Source organism: Fulmarus glacialis, unplaced genomic scaffold (genome assembly GCF_000690835.1).
Source record: "Fulmarus glacialis isolate BGI_N327 unplaced genomic scaffold, ASM69083v1 scaffold31203, whole genome shotgun sequence".
NCBI lineage: Eukaryota > Metazoa > Chordata > Aves > Procellariiformes > Procellariidae > Fulmarus > Fulmarus glacialis.
The window spans coordinates 34,373-57,857 of record NW_009204141.1 but is presented as its reverse complement, the minus strand read 5'-3'; the positions used below and the strand labels follow the sequence as shown (position 1 = coordinate 57,857).

General features: G+C 36.5%; 1 protein-coding gene across 1 annotated transcript in view; it reads left to right on the top strand.

Moving 5' to 3' along the window:
- Positions 1–23,485, top strand: part of PPFIBP2 (PTPRF interacting protein, binding protein 2 (liprin beta 2)) — a 57,931-nt gene that overhangs the window by 12,834 nt on the left and 21,612 nt on the right. Inside the window, exons 7-12 of the mRNA XM_009574882.1 lie at positions 1,941–1,964; positions 8,751–8,882; positions 14,600–14,782; positions 16,810–16,902; positions 19,426–19,534; positions 22,801–22,862. Of these exons, the coding sequence (XP_009573177.1) occupies positions 1,941–1,964; positions 8,751–8,882; positions 14,600–14,782; positions 16,810–16,902; positions 19,426–19,534; positions 22,801–22,862 (603 nt within the window). The remainder of the gene's footprint in view (positions 1–1,940; positions 1,965–8,750; positions 8,883–14,599; positions 14,783–16,809; positions 16,903–19,425; positions 19,535–22,800; positions 22,863–23,485) is intronic.

Sequence of the window (23,485 nt, the reverse complement as noted above, 5' to 3'; positions counted from 1 at the left end):
CTATTCATAGCTTTAAATTATAGTTGTGTTAATTTATGTTTACATAGATTACAGTTGTGTTAATCTACATAAACTTATTTTACTATGATAAAGATGCTTATACATAGGTGTATAAAAAGTAGCAAGTTCTATAAGATAAACTTGTATCTTAAACCTTTTAAAGTTATAATTCTCCAAGCTTCTCTGAAAAAAACTTGGTCTCATACAACTTTTGCAGCCCAAAATGCTTCCAGCTGGAAAAAGTTTTAGTCTCATACTTAAGTGAGGGGGGATGTTTTTAAAAATGCAAATAGCAAGTGCATTTAATTTTTCAGTGAGATCTGAAGTGAAATTCAAAGAACAGTAATATTTAAGTTATGAAAATCTGTTTTCAGACTTCAGGAAGGCATTCACAATAGAGTGTAGAAGTTTCCTGTTTCAATCTAAAACTAGATAGTTCTGTGACTTCTACTAAAACTGTTTATTGTTTCTCTGACTGAAAATTTTCTGCTCTGATAGTCTTCTGAGGAAACTGTGAATTTAAAGCCTGATTTAACAGCACACTGAGGCAGCTGAAAATAGAATATAATAATGCATGTACATTGCTATTTCAGTGAAAACATTTGAATCTACCCGTCTGGCATTAGGCACGTGCACAAATTGCTTACAAAGCTGATCCTAAAGTGGTAAGATACAAAAGTCTGTACTAAAGCTAAGGAAGTCAGAGAATCTCCAAATATGCTTAACATAAACCTTAAATCTAAATTTTGAGATCACTTTGAGCGGCTGTAATTGTTGCCAAATGGGAGTAATTTATTTTTAAATTTAAATAAATTTAAATTTATTTTCTTTCCTGTACACATATTAAATAGTTAGCAATAAGCTCGAATTTGTTCATTGTTTTGTATCGTAGTTTTGAGATCTTGCATTTGAACATAACTTGCAGAAATACTGACAAGCTTGTTTGTTGATTGCTAGATTTCTAAGTGACTGATCTCTCATGCTTACAGCATATATGATAACTCGAGTTTGGTTGGGGTTTTTTTAAGAGGAAGAATTATCTAGGGCACAACTTGGTAGAGATTTGTGTTTCATTCTAATCTTACGAGTTTGTCCATTTGAACTTTGTTCAGAGACAGACACGTACACAAACATATATCCTTAGTATTTTAATTTTAGTGTGAGTGATGCACTTTCAATAGCTGAACCAAAATTAAAAAATAAATTCAGTGTGGAACTGGGATATTTAAAATTTATTTTCTCGCTGGAATGAGGAAAAAACAATGTTGAGTTAACATTTTAGTTTTGTGAACAGTAAGAAGAGCAAATTAAGTGAAATACTAGAGGATGATGAGGGAATGGTAGTTGTGGTGTCTCTCACGTGGATTACATCCCCCAGTAGACAGTGAGATATGGGAAACCAAGTTAGATCTCTCAAAATCTCAACAGTCAGAGAAATTATATATGTATTATGGCTCAGCAGAGGGCCCTATTTATCAATAATTTATTTTGAAGGTTCTTTTCTCAATTCATTTTGTTGAAAAGATTACCCTCTACAGGGAATGAGTTGAGATTTGGAGAGAAGATAATGACCTGGTAATGTGATGATTAGGACATTCATGTAAGAGATGTGGTGAACAGGCCTTCTTGCAGTTAATTTGTCAAAAGTAGAGTGAGTATCTGGCCTCAGGGACTTCAGTAGACTGATGGATCAATCAGGTTTTGGGGAGAGTTGGGTTCAGATCTTCTCAGCCAGCAGTTGCCAGTGTCCTGTGCAAGTGCTCATGATGCTTAGCAAAGAGATGAAAGATACTAGTGTTGTCACTGAGTTTTTCCAGTCAAAACTATTTAGTGGGTCTTTCAAGACAGTATTTATTTATTTTTACAGTAAACTAACTTATTTCTAATAAGAAAAAAATCATCTAGCTCTATGTACCTATATAAATATTCTTGCTTTTCAGAAAGACTTCCATTATCTTCCTGAGGTGCATGTAAATCCAATTTTATTTCATGGTTCTGCTTGCTTATTTACAATATATTGAACTCCACTGATTTTTACCTTTGTGAACTTAAGTTGACTGCTTCTTCTAAATGGAAAATGGAACGGTAAAGATAATTGCCCTAGCTTGAAAAATCTTTAATGTATATTAATAGAACTGCAGTATGGATAAGCATATTATTTACTTATCTGGGAAACCATATACCTGAGTCCAGGATAAGCCCTGTCTTTTTAATTGTGGGAACTATAAGGAAAGTGACTTTTAATTAATTCTGTGCCCAAAATGCTACAATAAAACAAAAATCATATACTTTGTTAAGATAATTTAATGACGATACCTGATAGTTCCACAACAGAAAGGGTATGTAATGCTACCCTGCAAAATAGTTTTTGCTGAATCTATGCTAGCAGAGACTTGTCCACTTTGCAGGGTGGGGTTACTGGCTAAAATCTTTCTAACTTATGATTTATGCACAGTTGTTTTGAACCCTGCTACAAAGTGATCATGGAAACACTTTTGAAACAACAGCTAAAATAAACTTTATACTAATTACATAAAATGTCTGTTCGGCATTTAGGGTGGACACCTTGAATGCGGAATAGTAGCAACAGACACTCCTGCTTCTTTGCAGAAAATAGTGATTCTTCATCACTCTGAGAGGACGGTGCAATATCCCTTAGTCAAAATGTGAACTTTCAAGAAATGAGTTCAGCCAATCTAAAGGTTACTGCTACAAAAAGGAGAAGGCCTCATTCTCCTTTCATCCTTCTCCCTGTTCCTGACCATGTGGTTCTGCAACTTATTTTATACTCATCAGACCTTTTACTCAATGACTGGGAGAAAACGAACTTGGAGTTTAAAATGAAGGGGGTATTTTTCTGCTGGGTTAGTGAGTTGAAACAGCTCACAGAAGAGGTCAGGGTGTGGCATAAGGGCAATGGTGAGATGTGCATTTGACCTAGCTGTTTATGAAACCACAGCCAAAGATAATATGGCTCAGCAATGTTTGAGAAACAAGAGAATCCTGTGTAACAGATGCAGAGATGCCCTGGTGTGCACAGTTACAGATAATGCATGTATGTTTTCATGAGATGTGGTGCTTACGGTGTCAAACTCAGCATTTTGCTTTTGTAAGGATACTTGTTCCACTACAGACTCTAATCAAGAAAACACATTTTTCATCTTGAAGGTGTTTGCATTTTCTTTCTTTAAAACAAAGTAGGTCTTTCGAAAACTCATGAAAGTCAATGGTAAAACTTTAAATCAGTCCTTAAGTATGGTTCCAGTTTAGGCCAAGAGACACATTTCCCTGGTCAACCTTCATAGTAAATATGAAGAGAAAATTTTCTGGAGCATGACTGGGAGCAAGATGCCAGTTTGGTCTCGCTGAATTGCCTTCCAGTGATATCTCTGTCTTGCCATCGAATGTGTAAAGAATATGGAAATGCCAGCCTGTGTGAATAGTTACCTGCCTTGCCCCTTAACACGTTGTAATGAATGTCTTGAAATTAAAAAAAAAAACCCTCCTAGAATTATTCTATGCAAACAATTTATGCTGTGGCAGTCCATTTCCAGTATATCAGCTGCTTTAAAATGTAAAATTACAGCCAATTTTAGAGAAGAATGTGTCTTGTTGTAAGTTAGTTTGTAGCATTTTGAAGTACTTTGTTCCAGTCAATTTTAAGAAAGAAATATTTTTTTAAGAGAAGAGAGGGTCTTCAACATCTGCTATGTTAGCCTTGGGGGAATCTCCTATCAGCCTGCTATCAACTTTTCTTTCGTTTGTACTGTGTACAAATGTAGAACAGAATTAGAAAGCAAAAGTAGGTTTTGCTCTATAAAGTAGCCTAAATTGTCCACTAACAGAAAGTACCAGCCTTGAATAACGTAAACACGTTGGTGCTTTGGAATCTATGCTGTCAATCTTGACAGCTGTGTTAAGTCAGTTTGAAAAGTGAATTTTCTGCACAGATTTCACCTCCACAGTTCTTTTAAGTGCATTTGTTATGGCAATTATTGTGAGTAAGACTAGTTAGTTACCTCTTTGCTATTCCAGTGCTGCATTTGATTTATTTAACAGATACTAGTTCCCATTGAAGCTCTGTGGCATAAAGTATAACAGCGTACAGTTTGCTTTGCCAATCAAAATGCTGGTCTGTGTGGCAATGTCTTTCCTGTGCCTGACCTGTACCAAATCCTAGATGTGGTTTGACTGAAGGCAGAAGCCTTACATCTATTTCTATCACATAATTGCAAGAAGCAATCCAGGGGACTCTTGTCAGATGGTTGCATTGTGTAAACATGATTGTGTCTTCTATCAAGTAAATTCTCTTGCAAAGTACAAAGCACTTGGCTTTAGGATTCTTTCTGTCTTAAAAATACACATAGAAACTGAAATGCTTGAATGCAAACAGGAATGAATTTCTGTTTCTCATGGCAGTTTATGGCCAACTTCTGCCTGTGTGCAAGGAGCAGGAGAAAGTGTGCCAGACAGTGCCCTTTGTGAGGCACAATGGAGAATCTTTTAAAAAACAGTGGATTAAAAGAATGCAGGGAGGAGCTGTATGGGAGTAGGAACTTGAATCCAATGCAGTTTAGTGTGTACCTGTTTTGGTTTTGCAGTTGTCTTATACTCAGGGGAGCCAGAATCCTATCATGGTTGCAGAGTATAAATCTGGTGTGTATCTGTTTGCTTCTCAGGAACTTTGCTGGCTGGCAAGGATCATTCCTTCAGCTTTCAATTGCCTGAGTTATCTGATCTTAGATGAATTTCAGCACTTGTTTATAGCATGCAGTAACTTCTTGCCAGCAGCTAGCTTAGTGTTTCAGATTTTGAAGTGTGCTCTGTGCTGCTCTGGTTGTGCGGCGTAAGGTTTTCAGAGTGTGCTCTCAAGTTGTGCAGCTTATCTATACAGGTGAGCATTACACCGCTTTGTTATTTTACAGTTAAAGTAGGCATGAATCTGCTCGCCAGGCATATGCAAAGGGCTGTTCAAATTGGCGGTGCAATGGGAAGTTCTGTCCTTTCCGTTGCTTAACTATATAATGGGCAAATGATGAATTGGAGGGCTGTAATTCACTCTCTGCTACTGACTTGCACCATTTCATGGCGATTACACATGTACATTGCTCTCAGCTGTGTTTTCGGTTAAGCAAATATCTTATTTCTACCACAGCTGACACACAGCACTTGAAAAGTGCAGTCCTCATTAGTGGTGGTTCTTGCTGAATTTTGCTTACCAGGTAGGTAGCTTGGTTGGTCGGTCTGTCTGTCTCTCTCAACTATTTCAATAAGGGTGAAAAGTGTGAAATTTTTTGAGTGTTGTATTTTGTACAACGCTCAAGTGCAAAATGGGATCTTTGGGGTTTTTTTCTCCTCATTTGACTAAAATCTTACTTATGGTTTCTCAATCAGTGTATGGCATGATTGTTTCTTCTGTTTTGTGGAGTGCTGAATATCCTGGAATTTTCTGTCCTTGCAGCTGACAGCCTAGAATACTGCAGTGTCCTCTTTGTAAGCTATTTTCTGTCATGTTAGATTTTATAAGCAGCTTTATAAGAATTATTTATTTCTAAGACAACAAAACGTGAAAGTGAGGTATACAGCATGTGCTTCAGTTTCATTGCGAATATTGAAAGCATGATTAAATATTTTAAAAGTACACAGTGTGAATTTTAAAAATACAGTTGTGTTTGGAAATATTTTGCTGTTCATTGATCTATCTGATACATGCATATTGTAGCTTCTGCATGACTCATCTTTAATTTTTCTACTCTAAAATAGCTTTTTCCCTTAATTTTTAAAGTTGAAAGTTGATTTTCAAAAAAAAAACTTTGATAAATTAAATTATACTTATAGTACATTTTAAAGTTAAAAACAAGTATCTTGTTTATAAATAAGATTCCCTAGAATATGTTCTATTTCTGTTCTGTATTTCAGCTTGTTAAGATCCTCCTAAAGCTGCTACAGCCCAAATTACCATTTTGCCTGTCATATATTATCTTTTTTGCTTTAAAACCAATAACATAAATTTGTATTTTCTTTTCTTACAATTGCATATTTATTCTGGCTGAATTCAAGTTGCATCATACCACTGAAATACACTATAATTTCTCTGTAACAAAATGGGTCACATTCTTAATGAGCTGTTCGCTGTGAGCATCTGCTTGAAGATGAAAATAATTGCTTCCAGATGTTACCATTTCAAGAGGGGACATTTACTTTAAACGGCACTTTCTTTCAAAGCAGAAGTTAGACCCTCTAGATGCAAGAGAAATTGTCAGCTGTTTTAAATCAGTGTAGCTCCATTGAAAACAAACTAGGGATAGTTAGCTATTTTGTCTATTTTAAGGCAAGAGTTTTATGCCAGTTTACACTAGCTGAGGATCTGATTCTCCAGCTTCAGAGAAAACTTTGTTTGAGTTGATTTAAAAAAAAAAGGTCAGCTGCCTTCATGCTCACTTACACCAGGTAGCACCTTAGTGTTCACATGGAGCTACTGAACTCGGAATGGGAGGAGTGAGGTATTACTCTCCATTGCATAACTAAGTGTAATTTGGGAGTCTGTAGAAAAAGTAAGGAGTGATGCCAGATGGTGCACTCAAAGGATAGATCTTTTGTTAAAAATCTCTAGAGGGATGCCATGTCTCCTTGCCTTATTAAGAAATTTTCCTGTTGTATCATGGAACACCATGTCAGTGTCAAAAAAAATTCTAAATGTTGTTTCAGTTCAACAATGAATAGAGTCTGCCCATGGGGCCCAAGTCACCTCCTCCTGCTAGTCTTTTTTATGTTCAGTGGCCTTATTTCCTATCAAAATTCTCATTTATAACGGCGTCTTGATCTGCAAAAGTCTGCTATGTTAACAGCTGTACAGAGCCTGTTCCAGTCTGACTGGAATGTGCCTCTGGAACTTGTGCAAATTAGTGTTTTTCTGGAACATAAAGAAGTTATTTGTAGTTATAATTGTAATTTGTAATCACCTTTGTAGAAAGCAGCTACTACTGGGATTTCATTAGGTGACTGCCTCTTAGAGCTTTTCAATAAAAAAAAGTCAGTGCACTATCTTTTCCTGATTAGTGCTTGATTTATTTCATTCAGAGAAAAAAACCAAACAAACCATGAGGCTACATTTCTGTTTATTTTCCCATCCATACACAAATATCTTTGTCAATGTCAGCAGAAATGGGCATGGCACTGGGAATAGTGGGTGGCTTAGATAATTAGTGTTGCAACGCAAATGCAAGTCTAGTATTATTTTTAATTTGGGCAGTATTCCGCACCAGACTAAAACAATTTACGTGTAGAGCAGATTTGGGTTCCAAACAAACTTTAACTTTATAATTTTTAAAATAACCTTTGTGGCTTCCTTGGCTCCAAGCCATAGTCTACCACATAGCATACAGTTCGTGGAAGAGGAAGAGATGAGAAAAAAGGGTGATGGACAGGGCAGTTTCTGATCACTCAGTAACATCAGCATAGATCCAGAATAACTATACCAACTTCAGTTAAGTCACTTCCATGTAATTCAAAGCAGAATCTGCTGTGATTCCTCAGAGCATTTCATATGATCAAAACACCAATGCAAGTTATGAATTACCATAAATTTTTTTAACCGTTTAGAAACCTAAGTTCTTTTGCAAAAATTCGTTAGGTACTTTGAAAGTTAGGTATTGATTTTTTAGTAAGGCTTAAACTCCTGAATGGATTTTTTTTTTTTTTTCTCTTTGAAAATGGAGGCCAACAGAAGCCTTATATGTATAATACACTCTGTTAAATTTTGGAAGATTTTTTGCTTTGGCTTTCTTGAAAACTGAAAGATGCAGTGAAGGTGTGAATATTGAATGTTTTCCAAACACAGTGATACCATTCTGTCCAAAGTATGCCTTTCTCTGCAATCTGAAAAACAAATTCGGGGCACACAAGCAAAAGTCATGGCCAGTTGTTTCTCTGTTTAGACATTGCCTTTTAGATTCCAGTTAGGGCATACCACTTTTCATTTAGTGCTGTTCCCTCCAGAGTGTGTAGCCTTCAATAGTTAACAAGTACTACATGGTGTAAACTTTTAAGTGCTATTAGCATGACTGCAGAAACGTTGCTTGTCTTTGGTACTCTATTTTGGTTAGGGTGCTCATTCTGTAATACATCCTTTATTGAACAACACATGATAAGAAGTTGTAAAATGTTTCATTGTAATACTAAAATGTACCTTTGTCTGATGAGTATTTTAGGAAGTAGCCAACTGTTTTGTAATGTGTCATGTGAAGGTCTCTATGGCATTATGTAGGTTTGTGTTTGTTCAGCCTTAGTATTGTTTTCTGATTTCATGTCTTGCCCAGGGATTAACTCTGCCACACATTTTCTTGAAATAGGGAGGGGGATACAGTGGTTTAGTGATTAACACAGGAGAATGTTTAGGTGAAAATAGCTGGAGAACTCAAGAAACACAGTTCAAACAGTTCAAAGTAAACACGCCGTGAAGAGAGGTAGAGAAATTTGCTTTCATATGAATTTGCCAATCACTCAATTTTTTTTTTTTTAGTTACTTGTTCTGCCTGCAGTAAATGCTTGCATCAAATCTATCTTGCTGCGGTTTTTGCATTGTAAAGCGGTAACAAGTGTGACTTTTGAAGAAGAGAATCATTTTGCTTTCGTATTGAAAGCGTTAAACACTGGGGTAGAGACTTTTCTATGGCTCTGCCAGTAAATCACGTAGCATTCTGTCAGTGTTCAAATAAATAACTGGAGAAAATGTTCTGCTTTGCTTTCAGGAGTTGCTAAGTCGAACATCACTAGAGACTGAGAAATTAGATCTAATGGCTGAAGTTTCAGACCTGAAGATTAAGCTGGTTGGTATGGAAAAGGAACAGAGTGAATATGAAGAGAAACAGAACAAAGCTGAGGTGAGTTTCTTTCATTAGCTTGTTTTCTTTTTTTTTCTATCATGTCTATGGTATGCTGTCATACACCTGAGCTTTTGACCTGAAATCAGCATGCAATAGGATTGTCTGTGCTTAAAGCACAGGCCCTATCATTGATCCTGTAAATTCAGCAAGGAATATGATTATGCATTTTTGGGATGTGGTTTCTTTTCCCCTCTCTCATTATACTTCAAAGGTTGCTGTTTGGCTTTAATCAAGGCAAAAAGTCTGTTCCAGAAGCATACATTACAATTGGCGTTCACTTAACCCTTTCCTTTCCACAGGAGCTGGCCTGGCATGGCCACAGCAGGCCTGCCAGAGCTCTTCTCTTTCCTCGTTTATGTGGCAGAGAAGACTGTCAGCTCAGCAGTACCAGGGGTGCTACAAACACTTAGATGATCACCCTCGGTGATTTTAATCCATTCATGGCACTTGGAGGGAAAGGCAAGGGGCAGGGCATTTTCCTCAGATGAGCCTTTCCCCTTGTGGTTACATAATAAATAGTGCAAAAAAATGACATGCATTGGAGGAAATTCTAATCCTTACTCCTCTTCAGATGTGGAGAGTTCTGGACATCAAAGCAGCTTTGCTTTTTACCATATTGGTTAAGAAAGAGAGTGTGAAACGGGGAATCATGTGAACAGCATCCATTTCATGGTAGTGAGCAGCAGGTGGGGCTGGGAAGGAAGGCAATTATGGAAGACAGTAATTCATACCAATTGCCATGTGTTGCCCTACTCAGTGGTCCTGTAAGGGGACCAACTAGCAGGAGAGGATTAGCTGGCAAGGGAGGATTACTAGGTCCAAGATTTATACGTTGCTGACTGAAAAAAGACTTTATGTTCCACATTGACTTACGAGAATTTGAAATCCAGGCAGTGTTAGAAAACTGTTTGCTCTCCATAATGTTGCCAGTGGAATATTTGATAACTATGCATAAGTAATTTACCTGCAGTGACATAATACGTTTGGGGTGTGTTTGTTTTTTGACTTATTTATCCTCTGAAGTTTTCTTTAGAGATTGAAAGATAGCTTAAAGAGAGCAATTTCTGGCAGAGGTTGCAAGCCGGAGAGGCACCAGCTGCTGTTTTTACCATCTGTGGCCTTCTCATGCTCTTTCACCCATAATTGTCAGTGTCTTGTGTACAGAAGGCCTAAGCAGTCTCGTACTACCTGAAAATCTAAACGGGTCCGTGCAGCGCCTAATTGCTACAGATGGCAGCCCGCTCCCAGCAGCCACCTTCCTGAGAGGCCTTCAGCACTTCCCATTACCTGTCGAATACGAGAATGAGGCTGCTTAAATTATTGCAGAACGTGCACAGTCAGCCTGACTCCTGGAAAGCAACAAAGCTTTTGAGTACATTTGCATTGACAGGACTTTTAAGCACCCAGTAGGTCTGGGCCTGTGATGAGGGTGAGGCTATGACCTGTGAAATTCTTCTGCCACTGCAACAAGGTGTGTGGCCCCCTTGTATGGAAAAGTTGAGTTTGTTGGCCTGGAAGCCTTTGTTGTATTGCTAAGTGATAGGAAACATTCCTGTTGAGATGGAAGAGGATTCTAATCTGATGGAAAAGTTGAGAATCATTGTGTTAATATGCCCTGAATTATTAACTACCCCAACATGTGATTAGATTTCTGGCCTGTTCAAAGTCGCAAACTTGTGTTTACAAAGCAAGGAAAATGGGTGTTGTAAGTAAAGGTGTGGGAAATAAACAGCATTTTTTGGTTTGCTCATTGAGCTATTTTTAAAATTATTTCAGATTGTCCTGAATAAGCGTTAATCCAATTTGTCAAGATGAACAGAGGGGTTGCTTTCAGTCAAACTGGATGCTTACTTGAATTCTAATGCTTTAACCCTATTTTAGCTCCTTTTACTGTAAATTTTACTAATTTTCAATAGAAACACAATTTCAAATATCAGAATGAAATTTATTAATACAGTTTCTTTATACTATTAGACTACAACTGTTGCTTAAATTGGGTAATACCTTTGAGTCTCTTCCTGAACTCCTTGCCTCCACTGCCCAACTACATCTTTCTAGTGAATAACCCACTCTTGTATATGCCAACAGTCTACCTTTAGTTTGCTCTTGTTTATGCAGTTGTGTTGTGGTAACCTAATTGCTTCAGAGTGAGACAGTTCTCCAAACTGATAGTGACTGAATGAAATGAATTGTCTTGTAATTTTACTGTTGAATGTCGTGGCTACTACAACATGCTCTTACAGTGTATGATGCCTCAAATGAAATTGCATTTAGTATTTTTACATAAGTGGAACAAAGCTACCTCTGTCACCCAGAGGTAGAGACTTTCTTATAGACTACAGCTGGCCAATTGCTGCTTTTAAGACTGAATTTAGGATTGACAGAGGTGAACAGAACAGTGATTTTATAGACTTGCTACTATCAGAAGTAATAGTCCCCAGTTTTCACCCTAGTGCATGTGTTACAGAGGCATCCAGTAGTTAAACCATTTTAAACAACCTGTTAATTATACTTCATAGCTGCAATTTCTAAATATAATAATGGGTTTTAAAAAGTTTAAAATTAAATATGACATTGCAGAATAATTCAGCTAAAATATATTTGCTCTGTACTTTTAATTTTGTGTTGGCTTATTTCACAGCAGCTGCTTCCAGTCACATAGAATTTATCTGTAGAATTATTTCTCTGGTTGAGTTGGGGGGAAACAAAACAAATTAAGATACCCTGATAGATATAAGCAAGTTTTAATGTGTCAGATTCGTTTCACTTTATTTTGTGCAGCTGTGGTTTAGTTTTGGTTTTAGTTAGCAGCAAAGAGCATCTCTAACCTCCTCTGAAAGGTATTAATTTCATGCTAAATGCCACTTGTCTCTGGCTCTTCAAAAGCACATGCTAAATTTAAAGTGCCATTTATTTATATATATAACACAGGGGCCGGGAGAATAGCTGCTTGTAAATGGACAGTCTCACTCTTGGCTTTGTCATTTTAATTCCTTTTTTGTGGAATAATGTTCTATTTTTGCCGCAGTGATGCTGTGAAGGCTTCTGAAATCCCACCTGAGGGAGTTTGTGTAGCTTTTCTCTTACCTGAGAAGCCTTAGAAATTTTGGAAATGTGTTTTCTTAATGTAGCAAGGTATGAGCGAGCAGCATTATCAAGTGATTAATGGCACCCAGATGCCTGCTCTACCTGAACATAGACAAAAGAGACCTTCTGTCGCTGTCAAGAGACTGCAGGAATAATTGTCCATTTCAAATTGCTTAGCAGCCCTTCTCTCTTACTTTTTCTTTTCTAGCATGGGATAAGTTTTGTGGTTTTTGCTTTTTCATGCTGAGGATCTGAAGTTTGCTATAAGCTGTTGGAAAGTGTTTTGTGGCTCTTGAGTGGACGCTTCTGAATTAAATATCTAGTGCATAGTTACTTGCAATTTCAAAGAAACTTGAGTCAATGAGTGACTGACTCCCACTGGGGAGTTTGGTCTGTTGTCTCACCTGAATCAAATTCAAGATCTAGTATGTTAGCGTTAATAAATTTTTATGCTGTGAAAGAATCTCAAACATGAGAAGCCTTTTCTACCTTGAAACTAGAAACAACTTTAAAGGCATATATTGCAGCTGGAGTTCATCTGTTTCTCCTCCATAGACCTCTTATCCTTCAATGGAGTAAGGATTTTTGCCATTTCTGTACTGTCAGGTTTGCCCTGAGGGAAGTCTGTGTGGACACGGTGTTTCCCATTCCCATTTCTAATGTGAGGCAAAAGCAAAAAGAATTACAAGGTGGCAGCAGAAGTGTTTCTGAACTCTCCCGTGTTGCCACAACTGGAGCAGCTGTCGGTTTGTGCTTAAAAGTCTGTGCATCTTGTTTGAGCAGTGATTCTTGAGAACCTCATATGGATTAACAGTGTTCCCTATCAAAGACGAGCACAGACTAAAACCTTGATGCTTAAAAGAAAGCAAGAGATGGATGTGTCCTGATGATTCCAGTCCCCAGTTGGTACTGCTCAGTGAGGCGTCCGATTGTGGAGGTGATGGTACAAAAGAAACAAAATCAAAGCATGGAAGATGGAGGGATTGTGAATAGTATCTAAATTGTTCATATAGCTAGTCCTAAGGGTGTTCTGCTTTGCAGCATTCTGATAAGAGAATGAGTTGGCTAGGGGCACATTCTCCTCACCATTGTCCTACTGTGTTGCTGCAAAGTAGCTAATGTAGTCACTGAACATATGAAGGATACGGTTTCACCTAGGGGAGCTGATGCTGAAGGAGGATATCTTTTCTTACCTGTGCAGCCCTGAAAAAAACATGTCAGCCTATAAAAGACTGGATATTGCAGAGTTGGTATGCTGGGCCCCAGTCTCTTTCTAAATTTTTTGATTGTTTACGGAACTAATCCTCATTTACATGCATAAAAGGTTTGTTGGATGAAAGAGGATGAGCATCAGGCATTGTGATCCTGATTGAGAATAATATGTGTAAAGTGAAATATATGCAACTGCTTTTCTGAATTTCATCTTAAGCACAGTGCCCTAGAAAAATACTTAATTGATGTGAAACTCTTTTACCTAACTGATACATATGCTTTTGAAACGGAACTTTTGTGAATGTTTAAAGTTGTCTATGGATGCTGATACAGTTTGAGATTGGTTGTGTTAAATACTTACCTGGTCAGAATAGTGTCCTGTGCTTGCAGTAGCTGTTACCTAGCTTTGAGATTATTGGTTCATCAGAGAGTTGAGATTATAGGAGGACTGTTGTACATTGTAATGAAGAAAATAAAACTTTTTCACTCCTTTGGGAGATGGATTAATCTCATCAAGTTTATTCTACTTGAGAAGATTGAGAAATCACAAAACATGTTGTTAATGTACATGAAAATTAAGAGAAAGGCATTCCAATCTTATAATGCCTGAGAAAATACCCAGCACTATTTGCTACTGAGTTAGGGAATTTAAGTGAAATATTATATAGATTTTAATACTTTGGTTCGGTTTCTGTAGCTGGATTTTTTTGTGTGTATTACTGATACACACAATTCCAAGAAGCTGGCCAGCAAATTAGTGCACTTTAAAAGTCATTACTTTTTCTCCTGTGGTATCCTTTGATTTCTCCTATGTATGTTGCTTAACTCTTTCTCCATTGTCAAGGTACTGCCTAGCTAGCAAGCTAGGTAATGGAGTTATTTTTCTGACCCATGCTAGACCTGGAAACAGAATTACTTTATTAGTAAATTCTGTGTATAAATTGTGAAAGAGTAGGTTATGGCCCCAACTCAGCACTTAGCAATTTCTTCCTAGTGGATGATTTGGCTGTGTAAATGAATGTAATCAAGTCCATTTCAGCAAAATTGTGCCTCTGAGCCAGCATATTAAAATATGTTCCAATTTTTCCTGATATCTGACTTTATGTGACTGGATAAGTTTCCAAAAATGAGGGGCCAAATTCTGATCTTCACATTAGGATCAGAGTCATGAATTAGTCTGGAATATAGATCCTGTTCTATTTAAACTGTAGGTTTGTGCGATATTCCAGATTTATACCCATTCACGTATACTCAGAAGGAAAACACATCATCTGTCTTTTTTTAGTTTGCCTTTGACATGGTTCATGTATTTCTTTGTGCTGCAACTGTAGAAATATCTTCTTTGCATCATTTTCTTTCTCACCTTTTTTTTTTGTCTTTTTTTGTCTTTTTTTCCTTTCTTCCCATGTTTTCAGTCAGTAGTGAACCTGATCAGTGAGCTACAGGAGCAGATGTGTAGACTGCAACTGGAAATTAATAGTAGAATCCAAGAAAGAAAGTCCCAAGATAGGAAACCAGACTTGACACCTAATGGTCCTCAATCTAGTCCAAGATCAGTGGTAGAGGCTCTCAGCCAGAAGAACTGCTCTCGGTGTGATGTACGAGAAGTACACCTTAGCAGAAGCCTGTATATTGCCTCTTCTCTTCTCTTGCAGAAACAAAATTCCACTAACCAGAGCTATGTTGTGAATTATTGGCATTAATCGTTGTGGCTTTCATTAGCAAAGAGTGAGGTGGTCATAAAAATTACCAAAAAAAACCCCACCCCTGACACCCCACCCCCAATTATTGGGACAAATTTGGTCACCATTGATGCTTGTCTACTAAAGCACAGACATCTGTAACACCCAATCACCTCTTTCAGTTTTTTTATGATTTTCATTTTACTTGTTAGTTGTATGCCTGTAGTGCTGGTGTGGTGTGGGTTGTTTTTTTTTATTTGGGGGTTTGTTGTTTTTTTTTTTCCCTTAGTTGAGACTTGTCTGTTTGATATGCAGCATGCTAGCATGGTTTGGTAGTTCACTAATTTTCCTCATGATAACGTCACCCTAGCCGTGCATGATTGTGCACCCTAACCAGTCCTCTGAACACAGGTTATTAATTCCTGAATATCTTAAAAGCTTAACACAGGTATAAAATTTCAGGTAAGACTATCTGAAATGTATCCTTTCTTTTTCTAATCATAATGTTAAAGTGAATGAAAAAAGCCGTAATAAAAATAATCTACTTGTACCTTTCAGATAGCAAATCCAAGATATTTTTGTTTATTCTCTGACATTAGCAGTTACTAGAAAAGCACTTTTGAATTTACATTACAGATCCTCGTTGTATTTGGTCAAAACCATGTCACATGTCAAAACAAAAGCACTTTGCATAAACTGCTTAAATTTACTGAAGGTGGAATGATACTGGTATACCTGAAAAAGTTTATTTTAATATTTGCTTTTCAATCAGTTTGCTTTAGTTGCCACATCTCTTTGGTTAAAATTTGGATACTCAGAACTCATTTTATAAATAATCTTCTTACATTGTGAGGGAGTTTTTCAGTAATTTTTCTCATAGGTTTATTTTAAAAAAATAACTAATTTGGGTATGATGCCTATTTTGAAAATAGTGCTATTGTTTCTGAGCTTGCCTCTGTTCAGAACTAATTAGTGAACTATTAGACTATAGTACAAGATGCATATTGGGGAAATAATCTGAGAGTCAAATCTGGGAGTCATTAAAAATAAACATTAATTTAATCCAAGATATTAGTATGGTTGCTTAATGTATATACTCTACAGGATTCCAAAATTGAGTTACATTTCCAAATTTTTCCATTCCTTCATTTTAAGACATTTGGTCTCGTCAGAGCTCCATCAGGGATTTAATAATGTTGTCCTTCAGAATGAACAATAAGGTACGGTTCTATCAAGGAAAGGGAGAAGGGACATTTAGAGACAACTTTGTCAGAGGAACAGATGGAGAATGTTAGGAACCTTGGCTGGCTGCAGCTCTAGGCTGCCTCAACTCAGTTTGCAAAGTGGCAGACATCAATGCTGAAAGTAGCATATTTGTAGTCATATTTGACTGGTATGGGTATGGTGTTAAATGCCTATAACTTGCTAGATACTAGTTAGTCTGTGTTATTTTTCTTGGTAAGTAGCTTAAACACCTGTTGGGGAGAGGATTGTCACTTTAATGAAAGTTAGTAATCTTTTAGCACTGCATGTTTCTGCTTACTTTGAGGTAGCTGAAAAACAAAGCAAAATAAAAAACCCAAACCAAAACAACAAATGAACCCCAACTCCCCCCAAAACCCCAATAGTTAATGTTACATGAGACTGCAGTTGTGGATTTTTTGGCTCATTTTCACTGAGACACACACAACTTCACCAGGCTCAGCTGCATTCCTTAATATGACTAAAATTTGCTCGTAATTTCAGGTGGAGAGTTTGAGAAAGTATTCCTTATCTCTCAATTCAAAATAGTTTTTTTGTCATCTTAGACTAGGTCAGAGTTTTTAATGTAGTGGTTCAGTGTTCATTACTGTGTGGCTCACGCATGATCTTTGATTCAGGACTATGGAAAATTAATATCTACCAGACTAATCTTACTTTTAGCTGCTGTTCTTCCTTTGCAGGGTTTGCTACAGGAACTTAGACACCTCAAAATTAAAGTGGAAGAACTGGAAAATGAAAGAAATCAATACGAGTGGAAATTAAAAGCAACTAAAGTAAGCAGAATACTTGGCATTTACTAATGACAGACTTATTTCAGCTGGAAAGGGATATGCTCCACTTCTCACCAATATTTACTTTTCTTGCAATTCCCTTGTGTCAGGGCCTACTATAAAGTCAAGTTTTCTTCAACCATCTTTGGAATAAGTATTTTGCTTTAAAGTTTTTGTAGCTTCTTTTTATGCCTTTTGTTCCCTCCCTGCAGTTTCCAGTCTTCTACCTTTTTGTAATTCTTATTTTAAAAAAAAAAGAAAAAGAAAAAAAAAAAGGGCATTTGACTTACACAAGACCTGTTCTGAGGAAAGGCCTCTTTAAAGGTTTTCTGTCTTCTATTTGTGTAATGGTGACAAGCCTCTGTGGAATATGCTTTCCAGACTGAAGAGAAGAGACAGGCAAAGTTGGTTGGGTGTTCATTTACTATGGAATTTATTTTAATAGACATTAAGCCCAAAATACACCATTAGATCATCTGCTTTGACTTCGTGTATATCAAAGTGCATAGCTGCCTTACCCTTCTGTTGACCTTAAATCCTGGAAAGCTGTTGGATAGTAATCTGGAGAAACTCCACATTTGAAACATTTCATCATTTTCCACAGTAATTAATTTTTCTAGTTGAACATTCTCATTGTTAAACAGTTGCACTTTATTTCTAGTTTCAATTTTTAGCCCTTTTCCACTAGATTAAAAAGCACGTTATTATTTTTCTCTGTTGAGGTACACTTTTGTGCTGTAATCACATCTCCTTTCATTTGTGTAACAGTATAATCCCTGTTCATACGAATGACTGACTTTTTTGAGTTGTGGTTGGATCTTGGAAAAACAGTTCAAATTACTAAACTGAGTTTTCTTTTTAATACGTGATAGCTTGATCCAGAAATGACAGATAGCTATTATTTGTATTAGCATTTCTTTCTTTTGAGAATTCTTGGATGAATATTGAAATGTTGCTATCATGTCTTTTTTCCTATTAAGATAATAGCTCTTGTATCCATGAAAATGTTTTATCTGACATGGTGGAAATTAAGAGTCTTTGGGAAAATATTTTCTCAAGCAGTGTGTGGCCAGCTGCCAAGACAGATAAAGATTATGGAAAGTATAGGAGCAGACTGGAAAAAAGAAATAAGAATTGTAAAACCCATTGAGTGAGAAAAGATACAGGACTAGAAAGGAAGAAAAGTACAGGGAAGGAGAGAGGAAGAAGAAAAATAATTGTAGACATGTCAGGAATGAGACATTAAAGGAAAAAGAGGGCATTTAAAAGAGCTATGAGATCAAATAGACCAGGAGAGGCAACTCCAAATCTGGTATTAAGAGGTCTGCAGCTTTTGTCTTCCTGTTGCTCCAGCTTCTTAGATGAGAAATTGGAATATTTCCATGGCTGGATATAAAAAGCATATTAGTCACTGGGAAGTGTAGGATCCCTTCAGAGATGCAACAAGGCAGATTCTTCTATTCCATATGGAATTGCAGGCAGAGTGGTGATCTTTTGCTGCCATCCAGCTGCTTGCTTCCTGGTGAAATAAGTTTGTGTGTTAGAGTAAATTAGTCCATGTTTTTACCCTGTTCAGATAATGTTGTTTGGTGTTTTGCATTTTTTCCTGCTTTATTTTAGTATTTTGAGAAATTGGTCACATTAGTGATTTTTTTTTTCTTTTTTTTTTTTTTTCTTTAACTGCAAGGAGGTTTGGTATGCTTTTGCTGGGGGAAATGCAGAATATTGATATATATATAAAGGCTTTAATGCTGCTGAGGAAAATCTGAATGAAGTTACTGACTTAGTAAAGTATGCTATTGACCGTTTTTCTCATAAGTAGGAAAAAGAGATGAGAGTCACTGTATTTCAAGCTGGACAATCATAGAATTCTTTTCCCTCTGTATTGTTGAGGTCTTTAATGTGTGATATTATATCCTAATCCACTGGCAGCACAAACTGCAGTAACTGTAAATGAATCCCTGATACTTTGTTGCATATATGTGCTTGTTTTCCAAGCCGTGCTTTGCTTCTAGCCTATTGCTGTAGTATCTGATGTGAGGAAGAACGGTTTTGTCATGCTGCTGAGGAAAGGGCTCAGCATTAATAGATTCTCAGTTATATTAAGAAGTAATAACTAGGATAAAAAACCAGTATCTTTTAAAAAATGCTTTGTTATCTTTTAGTGGTCTTCATGCAAAACTCAGGAGTTGCCCTATAATAGTCATTATTGTATGATCGGCATTAGAGCACTGAGAGCTTTCCAGAGCTTTTTTACCTACATGAATCCTTGAAAATTTTACCTTTCTGTAAATCTCTCTTCTCTGAGAGCTAATTGCATTGGAAAAAGTGAGCTTCTGTAAAAGGAATAGGATAGTTACACCATGAAATATGTAAGGTTGTTATAGTGTTTATGAAATGTCCTGAATTGGGAACAGGACATCAGTCAAAGTAAAGTGTTACACTTAGAAGCCTTCTAGTTGATGCGAAAGAATCACAAAGAATTGATGACTGATGTTATTCTGAATTTGTTGTACTCTCTTTCAGGCTGAGATAGCCCAGCTTCAAGAGCAATTAGCTCTCAAAGATGCAGAAATAGAACGCTTACAAAGTCAGCTATCTAGGACCTCATCACATAGTGAAGTGGCAGAAAGAGGTAAGAGGAGGGGAATTAAAATTAAAAATCCCAAACCCTACTACAGTATTTCAAAGGAATACAAAGTGATGCAAGAATGGACTTACAGAATTTATTTTGGGAGGAAAAATGGTGCAAATTTATTTTGTCTTCTGGTAGAGTAGAGGCCTTTGATACGTGAAATGCTATCCCAATCTAAAGCCAGCACAAATAGCAATAAGTATCCTAAGGGCACTGAAACTTTTTCTATTGGCATTTTATTTATAATTTGAAAGAGTCATTGTAGTTCAGTGGAAATATATTTTTTGTGCATACCTTCAAAATTTCTTTGAAAAATCTTTGCAGTTTCCATTTTTTAAGAAAAAAAAATTGCCACAGTAGTAGCTATCCATAATGTCATTTAAATGTCCAAACATTCTAAAACATAGCCATTGATTCGCGTCTTTCCTTTCTTCAGGACTGTATCTCATTTAGGCTCCCTCTCCTATGAAAGGTTGGACCAGGTGGTCTTTCAAGGTCCCTTCCAGCCTGGGCTGTTCTATGATTCTATGATATTGCAGGTTTCTGTTTTAAATCTGCACTGTTGATACAGGTCAATGGCAAATAAACCAGTTTGTTGAGCCTTTGGTCTCAACCAGTCATGTCACAGTTCTATGAAATACTGACTCCCTGGAGCTTCTGTCCACTGCTGGGTGTGAGCAATATGATATTAGTGACCTTTTTCTTCCATAACACTGGCACTTACCCACGCAGGAGTATTTGTGTGTAGTTGACCACACGCAGTGCATCAGCTTAGCGGCACTAACTTCTTTTGTGGGTGTTAACTGACGCTTCCAAAGAGTGCCCTTGTTGAGATGTGACTTTTCAGGTGCTGTGCTACCTCCTCCTCAGCGCTTACCAAGAATCTCCTTACAGGAATTAATGCAGATGTGTCTTTTCTAGAAGACTCTATTTTGACTGTTGTTTGTTCCAAATAAGTGACTTAACATACACTTGGTGCTGATTTCACTCAGCTGCAGAGCTTGTGCATGTAGAGAACTGCATGTCTAACTAGAAAATTAGTTTGTCTAACAGCAGTGTTTTGTAGAGGAACTCTTCTACTAATAGAATTTTGTATTTTCTATGAGATTCCCAAATAATTTATGATATTTCAAGGGAAAGATAGTAGTGTGACAATAAATCAAGAGCTCAACAACTTTAAAGTTCTAGTCTGTTCCTGTTCATGCTGAAGATGGGTGAAACTGTCCTTGATTCCAGTGGGAGAAGAATCAAACCCTGTACAGATTCTTTAGGCTACCTTTAAGGAAACCACTTAGACTATATTTGAATGGAAACAGTATGCAGCAGTAATAATTCTTCTGCAAAAAAATTACTGATTTATCAGATTTTTAGGTGGTATTCTCAAATAAAGTTGGAAAATAATGTCAATGTACTTGTAGTATGCTAGAATGCATATTCTAATTAAATTGCAAAATTTATCTAATATGTGCTTTTTCTACATACTTTATTTGACTCTCACCATTTACCATCGTAGAGGAAGTTTATAAGAGAAGGCTAAAAGAAAAACGTAAGCCTTGCAATTCACTCTTGGCTTTATCTCACTGTTTCTTTCACACAAATTATAACTCAAATGCATTCTGCAGGAATAATTCAATGTTTGTTTAGATTTGGCTGTCTAATTGTAATATACATGAGACACTGCTTTCATTGCTTGCAGCAAGCAGACAGCTACTTGCCCTGTTTAGTAAGATTTCACTTCAGAAAAAAAAATCAGAGGTTCACAAATCAGATAGTTGGACTTCAAAGGGACATTGTCAAGGTTAACAGAGCCAAAACTTAACCTTTACCTCTTTTTATTTGTACCTATGTAAAACCGATCTGGAAAGATGGCTTTAATTGAAAGCCTCCTTCCTTGGAGGGGAAGGATTTGGGCTTTTTTTTAATCAGTGCACTATATTTAAAAAAACAGTTTTAATAAAAATGTTTCCATACTTGATGTTGTTATAAATATTGTAAGTAAAGTTTGCTTTAATGTGCTTAATAATACCTTGACACCAGTTCTTTTTGAAGTCTAATATTTATAAAGATAAATTAGTGGAACTGTGATTTTTAATGGCTTTTTTAAAACCTTCCAATTGCTTGCCCGCTGCCTGCTGGCTTTAGTTTTTGATTTGGCTGTGTCTGTGCATGTCTTGTGTTACTAAGTGTTCTCTTTTGCAAGAGAAATGTTTGTAAAGTTCATTTACATGTTTTAAAACTTAATTATTACAAGGTGTGTATTTTTCAGAATCACTACAAGAAAAACTAATTACAGCTTTTGCCTATAGTCTAAATATGACATTGTATGTTCAACATTTAGTTGTAAAACATTTCTTTTAAAGATGCTCCGTAGCAGATTGATTTTCTGTCTTCTCTCTCACTTCATGCCTGCCACATCTGGTTTTCATAGTCTTTTGTGAAACAAGTGGGTCTGTTTTAATGTCAAAGCATGAATTCCCTGAGTGGCAGTTACAGCACATAAACTATTTCAGGTTCTGTCTTCATCATCTAGACTTTATTTAGTATAGGTTGGTACTGGAGGACTTGCTAGGAACAGTGTGTAGAGAAGAAATGAAAGATTTGGTTCAGCAAAGTTGGGTGATGTGATTAACAACGTCATAAATTTTCAGAGAGTGTGTTTTAACTGTCTTTGACTATAACATTCCTGAACAACCTCTATCTTGTAACACTAAATTTTGTGTGAGGCAATTCTGTATTAGCTCTTGATGTAGATTTTAACTCAGTTATTCATACTGAAATGTTTTAAGAAAAAAAAATTTACAAATTTTCCTCGGATCAAAATAGTTTTTGTTATTTTTCATTTCCAAGTTTCATGAATGTCCTTGAACTACTTGTCATAAACTGGTGAATATTTTTCCCAGATGGAATATAATTAATTTTCAATCATACTTAAAATTATTTCCTTAAATGTGTAACAGTAAATGCACTCTCATCTTTTGCAAAATAAGCTTCAACGTTTCTTTTTTTTTTTTTTACTTGACTCAGAGTATGAAATAATATTATGTAGCCTTTTATAAGCAAAACCAGCATGTTTGTGTTGTGCGATGCTTTTAATAGTTCAGCTTTTGAAAAGCTCTAAGTTAAATGTAGTTTAACAGTGCATTTGCCATGCCACTGGCATGGTTTTGGTTACTTGTAAGAACATAGGGAGAGTATCACAAAACACTACTGCTTACACTAAATATAGCAAGTGTATTTTCCTTACAACATTTTAAAAACATTTCTAGATCAAGAAGTTCAACGGTTGAAGATAGGAATGGAATCGTTATTGGCTGCAAATGAAGAAAAGGTGAGAAAATAATCCTTGTTCTACATAGTAAGAATGAAATGATGGTTTTGAATCTCTGTAATGAGCTGAATAACGTGCTTTCTGTAAGCGTAGTTATTGCCCTGATTTTTTGATTATCCCATGAGATTGTGACAGAAGGTTGATTTTTAAATAGAAATTGTGGCTGACCTTGCTAACCTGGCTGCAGAACTTGGGAGGCTCATTAGATTCCACAGGGGAGTAGAAAGCGAAGGCTGTAATGAGCAGAATCTCATGGTTTCTGCTATTAAAAAGATCACTAAGGTTTGGTCATCTCTGGCAGCTCTTCATCTTCCAATCTAATCTGAAGTGCATTGATATCCCCAGTTTAGATTGTGATATTAAGAGAAAGTCAAAGTGGCCTTTGAATCAGCCTCAAATTTTGGGAGGAAGGGACCAGGATTTAAAGAGACAAGGGTAAGAAAAATAAAAATAAAAATAGTACTAAAGGAGAGGAGGAGTGAAATTAAACCCATTTAAATGGTAAATATGATTTTTGTCTCTTATTGCCTGTATGCTCTTTGCCTGTCAATCGGACAATTCAAGTGCAGAGTTTAGGGCTCAGTCTTGGAGGATGTTGAATCTCCACCTTCAGATGCCACTGA